The sequence below is a fragment of the Arachis hypogaea genome, chromosome 9, assembly GCF_003086295.3.
Source record: "Arachis hypogaea cultivar Tifrunner chromosome 9, arahy.Tifrunner.gnm2.J5K5, whole genome shotgun sequence".
Classification (NCBI taxonomy): domain Eukaryota; kingdom Viridiplantae; phylum Streptophyta; class Magnoliopsida; order Fabales; family Fabaceae; genus Arachis; species Arachis hypogaea.
Genome location: NC_092044.1, coordinates 16,747,429 through 16,754,980, shown reverse-complemented (window position 1 = coordinate 16,754,980; position 7,552 = coordinate 16,747,429). Strand labels below are relative to the sequence as shown.

Here is a 7,552-nt window from a genome sequence, read left to right as displayed (position 1 = left end):
ATATAATTTTTTTTAATTTCACAATCAATGAGATAAAATGAAATAGGAAACATTATACCTATGCATAACACAGGCTACTCTGCACTAGTACATTATATAAATAGATATGCTTCGTATTAAATAAAATTTCTTTGTTTTAAATGAAATATTAAAAAATTATATTAGAATATTAAGATTCAAAAGTAATTCCATAAACCAGTTTTTCAATTATTGAGTTTACATATATAAATTAAATAATAATAAAAAATTATTTAATTTAAAAATAAATATTTAATAAATATTTAAAAATTATATTAAATATTAATCAAAATAATTTGATAATATTTAAATAAAAATTCAATAAAAAATTAAATTTAATTAAAATTTTAAATAAAATACAAATAATTATAAAAATTAATTATTTTATTATTTATGTAAAGAGAATTTTGTTTATTAAGTTTAAAAAATAATATTAAAATTAGTAGTATAAAAAATATTATAAATTTAATATTATAAAAAATTATATAAGGACTAGTTTGACTAATTTTTAAAATTTGAGAGATGAAAATGACTTACGTCTGGACTTTCAAGGACTATTTTGACTAATAGAAAACTTTTTTATATGTCAAGTGACACGTGGCATACCACGTGTCACTGACCTGTCACGTGGCGTGCCATGTGTTATTGACTTGCCACGTGGTGTGTCACGTCATCATACCACGTGGCACTTAACGTGACACATCATCATCCAATTGACGGAAGGACTAATTTGACTAACAGTTTATCTTTCAGGGACTAATTTGATTAAAAAAATCATTCAAGGACAAAAATGAAGATCAATAAAAATCGCGTGATCTTTCAGGGACGAATTTAAATATTAACCCAATTATTTTATATTGATAGTATATCAAAATTAAATTCTTTAAAAATATAAAAGTTGAAAATGGGTAAATATAAGATCATAAAGTACAATAAATCTATAAGATAATAATTTAATAGTTTCATCGAAAACTTTATCAATATGTTAATATGTTATACTAAAATATGGATTTAAGTTTTGTTGATGTTTTTAAACATTTTTGTAATTAAATTTAACTAAGTTGATACAAGTTTAGTGAAAAAAAATGTGCACATGTACGCCATTATTTTTTTTTCTGCGCTTCTGCGCATAAATTTTTGTATATAGTACAAAACTTTTTGCACATAATATAAATTTATTGATATAATATAAAAATTTTTGTACACAATACATAAATACTTGTACATAGCTAAGAAATTTTATACATAGCACATTTTTTTTGTTATGAATGTATTTTGCTAATTGAGTGAACCAATATTTTGAGTATGTGGTTCTTCAAAAATTTTTGTACTATACACCAAAATTTTGGTGTTATATACAAAGATTTTGTGTTATATACCAAAATTTGTGTTGTGTGTATTTTGTTGGTTGGTATCAATGTTTTGAGCATGTGATTTTTTAAAAAATTTTGTGCTGTGAATTGAAATTTCTATCCATCAAAATTTTCATACTCTAATTTTCTAAATATACATAGGAGAAGATGATAAAGACAATGATGATGATTATAAAGGAGGATAAAGAGAAAAAAAAGAAAAGAAGAAATTAAACAACAATAACAACAACAAAAGGAAGAGGAAGAGAAAGAGAAAGGAAGAAGAAGTTTGTGGTGGTGGTAGCGACGAAGATGGCGGTAGCGACCACCAATGTTGAAGAATGAAGCGCGCAAAAGAAGACAACGACGACGATAACGAAGGGAGGAAGAGAAAAAAGAAGAAGAGGAAGAAAGCGCGTGATGATTTGGTTGAAAACTTGTTACAAAAACGATTGGACACCTAGCTTTATTGATTAAGTTTGGAGTTAGCAAAATATTTTATTATTGATTACATATAATAAAAGATATTTAAAAAGGAAATTTATATATCAATCTTTTCATGTTTTTATGAGAGAGAAATAGATTTATAGCTTCTTAATTTGAAGATAAATAATTTTTTGATTAATTAAAAATACAAAAATGTTTTTCATTTTTTAAAATATTAGACATTTAGGTTCTTCCATTCAAAATATATAAAGATAAATTGATTTTATGAAAAGACTTAAATGTCTCGTATTTTAAAAAGTGATAGATATTTTTATACTTTTAAGAGTTTTTCTATTATGTGTCCTTAGAGCACATGTTAAGATTACAAAACAAAAATTTTTTTAATGAAAATATAAAAAATTTAAGTTTTCAATGCATTTATTCTAGATTTATTAAATGAAAACATTTAAAACTTTCTGTAAGCTTATTATATCCCCTTAGGGAACATGTTAGCTAAACCATATTTTTAATTAGAGAAATGTTAGATAGAAGTCATAGAATTTATTATTTTTTATTATTACTTAGTCATAAACTCATTTTTTTTATTGTTTGTTTGAATGCCATTAAGTTAATAAAAAATATTTTTTTTTCAATGAAAAATATCTTTTTTTTTTATTTTTTAAGGTGTTTAGTAAATTTTTAATAACAAAAATAAAAAACACTAGAAAAATAAAAATATCTTTTTTAATAAACTACAATTTGTATTTTTTTAAAAGATATTTTGAAAAAAAAAAGATATTTTTATATAATAAATATAAAAAATATTTTTATATTATTATACACAAATATAATTAATAGATAAAAAATATTTTTACATCAGATATCCAAACATATAATTATTTTTACTTTTTGTTATAAGATTTTTTAAAAAAAATAACTCCATAAAAAGATCTTTTTTTTAAAAAACTAACCCAAATAAATTCTTAATCTAAATTTTTTAATATAATAATCTAATAACATACTTTATGTCTTTATCTATATTCCTAAACATTGACAACTAACGGACAAAAAAAAATTTAATAACTTTTTTAACATTTCTTTTTTGGTTAATCGATAATATATTTGTGATTTACTCTTAAAATATAGGGTATAGATATGGAAGCCTAGATATAGTCATATAGAAGCATAGATATAAATAACCTTACTCTTTGGTCTTTATTATTTGATTTGTGGTGACCCATTTGTCAAAAATTTTCACCACCCTGTCTAGTGTGCGCCTAAGACCGGTCGAATTGGAACCTTTTCATTCAAGTCCTTCAGCAGCAAAAGAAGACAATTTTTTATTCCGGTTTTAATTTTCCACTATAGATTAGTCCCACATATTTCCTCCAAAATATTTTTAAAGAAAATAAAAAATAATATTAAATCCCTTTTCACTTTCGGCCACCATCGTGGCTCCGTCGCGGACACCGAAAAAGGGATCAAAACTCATCCCCTTCCATCCCCAACTCAAATTCCAAATACGAATTAAAGTTTTTTCCATTTCATTTATTATTACTTTTATTTTCTTAGCACTCGAATTCAACCTAAATCAATTCATTCGCTTACCCAATTCCCAGCACATCCAATGTGAGAAAAGGTAAGTTACCAAGACCCAGCTAAATTCTCTGTATTTCTGATATTTTATATCTTGGACTGTTATTAATTCTCGGCTTTTTTTAGAAACACTTACATAAAAGATTGTTCTCTTTTTGAAGCTAATCAATTTATTAGTAGAACAAAGCTTTCGTTTTGTTTTACTTTTTCGGATTCGGTGCCCCTTAGTGTTGTGCTCTCTTTTAATTCCCAAATGCACTTTGGTAACCTCTGAAAGTGCAACACTTCTTGATATCTTCAACTGTAACCGTTCCACAGGTCTTTCAGAATCTTTCCCGAAAACTCGCTTTTTTGGAAATTTTTTTTTCTGTTCATATTTTCTGTTAGTTTGTTTTCATGGTTTGTACTGTTTGGTTTGGTTATGCTGGTTCTTTCTCTCTAGTGTCTGGAGCATCTCGTTCGGTTGCAAGTTGCAATTTTGATTTCTTGGTACTTAGCCTGTGACTTCATTTAGATTTGGAATAGTCTTTTGATTTCTCTATGGCTATGCTTTAAGAATGAGGAAAAGGAAAATAAGGAATCTTGTCTTCAGTCTAATAGATTTGAAACTAAAATATGCTTATGAGTTGATGCTACTATGAATGTTGTTAATTTGTGGCATGATCAGTGCTTAAATGTACTGTTTGTTTGTTTGTTCTTTCTTTTGTTGGTAGGCTGTTTGGCAATCATGGATTTGCGGAAGTGCAAACCTTTGGGTGGTGTATCTTCCCAGACTGTTACACCTTTGAGTGTTTCGAGCCAGATGAATGAGATGGCCCGATCCCTCAAGGATGTGGGAGGTGTCAGCCATGCTATTCGGACTGATATAGATATAGACCTGCGGGAAGTTTACTTTCTGATTATGCACTTTTTGTCTGCTGGGCCATGCCAGAAGACTTTGCTGCAGTTCTGGAATGAACTCCAAGAACATCAGCTTCTACCGAGAAGATATCATGCTTGGTATTCAAGAAGTGGTTTACCTGGTGAGGATGCTGCTGAAGATGACGATGGCATCTCTTTTCCTTTGAGTTACAATAATTTGCTGGAAAGGTAGTTTTGATTTATATACAAATCGTCAAGTAACCATAGATGGAATATTTTGATGGTGTTATTGTTGTTTTATTTCTGAAAATGAGATTGGAGGTTTAGTCATATAGAGCTTGTGTTTGATTAGTGTATTCTGTGTTCAAAACAGCTTACAATTAAAATCTTAACGAGAAAGAAAAACAACTTTTCTTGGAAGATTAATCGTATTTCTTAACCAGACTTCTGTAAAGGTTCTTCAAAATTGTATATGCTTCTATATTCTTGACAAACTCGACCTCTTGCTTTGCTTAATAGGATGAAAGTGATTCCTATAAATATGTCACTATGTTTTCTTTATTTAAATATGTAGTCATTATATGGCACTTTTTGTTATAGTTATCTCTAAGTAGTTGACTGTCACTCTCAATCTGATGGTCTATTATAAAAATTATCAACAAGTGACTAACATTTAGAGGGTATGTTCTATGGTTGATGCAAGTTCGCTTGAGAGATTCATGATATTCGAACTTTAATTGAGTCATTTCTTTTCCCTTTTCATTCCTTTGGAGTTCAGTATTGGAAATATTCTCCCCCCGCCCCCCAACAACAGAAACACGCACACACACACAAAAAATAAAAAAAGAAGGAAAAGTACCTATGGTGGAGGAGTGCGATTGATATTTGTTACTGGTAGAGGTAACACTGTTTAGATATTACATGGAAATGGCATTTCTAATTGCTACGTCTTTTAGTCAAACAACTGCATTCTTTTGTTTAGAAATCTGTATTGAGTTAATGGCTACTTCTTAATATTACATGTGTCGACATTAATTATTGGTGATTCTTTGTAACTACTAGGTATCCTCACATAGCTAAGGATCACTTGGTAAAGCTTCTGAAACAATTAATGCTGAATATGGCTCATCCTTTGCATGGAAAAGTTGGAGGAAGTAGTCCTAATGCAGCTGATGTTCCTACTCTACTTGGATATGGTTCATTTTCACTTTTGGATGGTAGAGTAATCTACTTTCACTAGTTAATTATTTGATCTTAACTCTAGTTTCTAATTCAATCTTAACTCTATAGTTTTTTACTTTGGTACACTGACATAAAGGCCTGTGATATTACAATGTCTTAGTAATGTCTTTATATTTCATCATCATTTACCTTTCTTGTTCTGTGGAATATCGAGAAAGGGATCTAATGTGCGAGGGCTACACAAGTTTCTAGATTTGAAGGGTATTTATTATTCAAATATTTCATTTTCTGTTTTGCAGAATTCATAATTGAATAAATGAACCTCTGAAATTCATATTTTCTTCTTGGAATACAGTTTACGGTGATAACTTTAGTGACTCCAATAAGAATGGTTCTGGAGAATGTGTTATGTAATCTTTGTATGTAATTTATAAATAGGCAAAGGTCCATGATGCTGAATGTTTAAATACTTCATTTGATAGTTGTCTTTAGCTTAGAACATTCAGAATGCACTTGATAAGATCTGTGGATGAATGGGACATTTATCCATTTATTTTTGTTTTAATCTGTGTGTACAGTTGACAGAGAAACAACAGACAGGCAAATTAAGCCCCCTCCAGTTTACTTGCGTTGGCCACACATGGAGGCTAATCAGGTTCAGGGGTTGAGCTTGAGGGAAATAGGTGGTGGTTTTGCAAAACACCATCGTGCTCCATCTATTCGCTCTGTATGTTACGCTATGCCAAACCATCAACTTTGGTGCAAAAGATGCAAAATATTAAAAAGTTAAGGGGGCACCGTGTTGCTGTCTATTGTGGTATGGCATAATCTGTATATTTGCTATTAATATGGTGGTTTTATGGGCATGGCATTGGTGAGGTGTGTTCATTAATTATCATGAAGCCATCAATAGACATCTAGACATCAATCACATAACATCTATAAAAGTTTATTCCAATGTTTTTATTTTTTATTTTGGGATAACTGCTGCTTTCTCTTCTTGGAGTTAAATATGTTTTTGATAATTATTAACACTTTGAGAAATATAGGTAATAATTTCAGTAGCTTAACTCCCTGTTGAATAGTTAAAAAGATTTTTTTTCTCTGGCAGCTATATTTGATCGATCAGGTAGATATGTTATCAGTGGTTCAGATGATCGTCTTGTCAAGATTTGGTCTATGGAAACTGCATTTTGTTTAGCTAGTTGCCGTGGACACGAAGTGAGTTATGAGTACAGTTACAGTGTTACACAGATGTAATTTCTATAAATTTGTCTTCCTGTTGCTATCGTTTAATCTTCTCTTGTTACTGTTTGTACTGAAGGGTGATATCACTGACTTGGCTGTAAGCTCAAACAATGCTTTGGTAGCATCTGCATCAAATGATTTTGTGATTCGAGTTGTAAGTAGCATACCTTAATTTTGCTTTTCCTTGGATAACACAATCAACTAAAAATTAATGTTTACATTAAAACAGTGGCACTTACCAATGGGATGCCGATATCAGTTTTACGGGGACATACTGGGGCTGTTAATACTATTGCATTTAGTCCCAGACCCAATGCATATGAGCTGCTATCGTAAGTCCATTTTAGGAGTTGTTGCTTCTTTCTATACTTTATCCATGATTATTGTGCTTCATCTGTCTTATTTCAAATTGATTATTTTATCCAAAAAAAAAAAAAATTGTAAATGGTGTTACCTATGATATTCAAGGGTATTGGTTTCCTTATCTTAGTTGTGATGTAGTATTTGCCACATGTCCCACTAATTCAAATTAATAATTTTCTAGAAGTATTTTTATTAAATTATTTTAACTTTTAATTATGAAAGGTGTAACAGTACCCTTATACAAGCAAGGTATTCAAGGAAATCTTTATATATATGATAAAAGACTACTGTTAAATTGTAGAGAAGAGTAATACAAGATGTTAGGATAAGAAATCCTCCTTGCAAGAGCAAAATACAAACAAAAGGAAATGGTATCAATGTACCTAGCTTTCCAAACTCTCAATACGTTTCAGTGGAAAGTCCTCTAAAAAGACCACAAGCTTTGCACTAATAGAGGTCAAATGTCTTAATATTATTCTATAAAATTTGCTTCCTCAAAAGCATCA

At 29.4% G+C, this 7,552-nt stretch overlaps 1 protein-coding gene across 1 annotated transcript; it reads left to right on the top strand.

Moving 5' to 3' along the window:
• The first annotated feature begins 3,162 nt into the window (after positions 1-3,162).
• Positions 3,163-6,837, top strand: LOC112710536 (uncharacterized). The gene is made up of 6 exons (XM_025762791.3): positions 3,163-3,435; positions 4,106-4,481; positions 5,316-5,470; positions 6,014-6,252; positions 6,547-6,656; positions 6,760-6,837. Exons 2-4 carry the CDS (start codon positions 4,120-4,122, stop codon positions 6,223-6,225), a joined length of 729 nt encoding a protein of 242 aa, XP_025618576.1. The 5' UTR covers positions 3,163-3,435; positions 4,106-4,119; the 3' UTR covers positions 6,226-6,252; positions 6,547-6,656; positions 6,760-6,837.
• Positions 6,838-7,552: the final 715 nt, after the last annotated feature.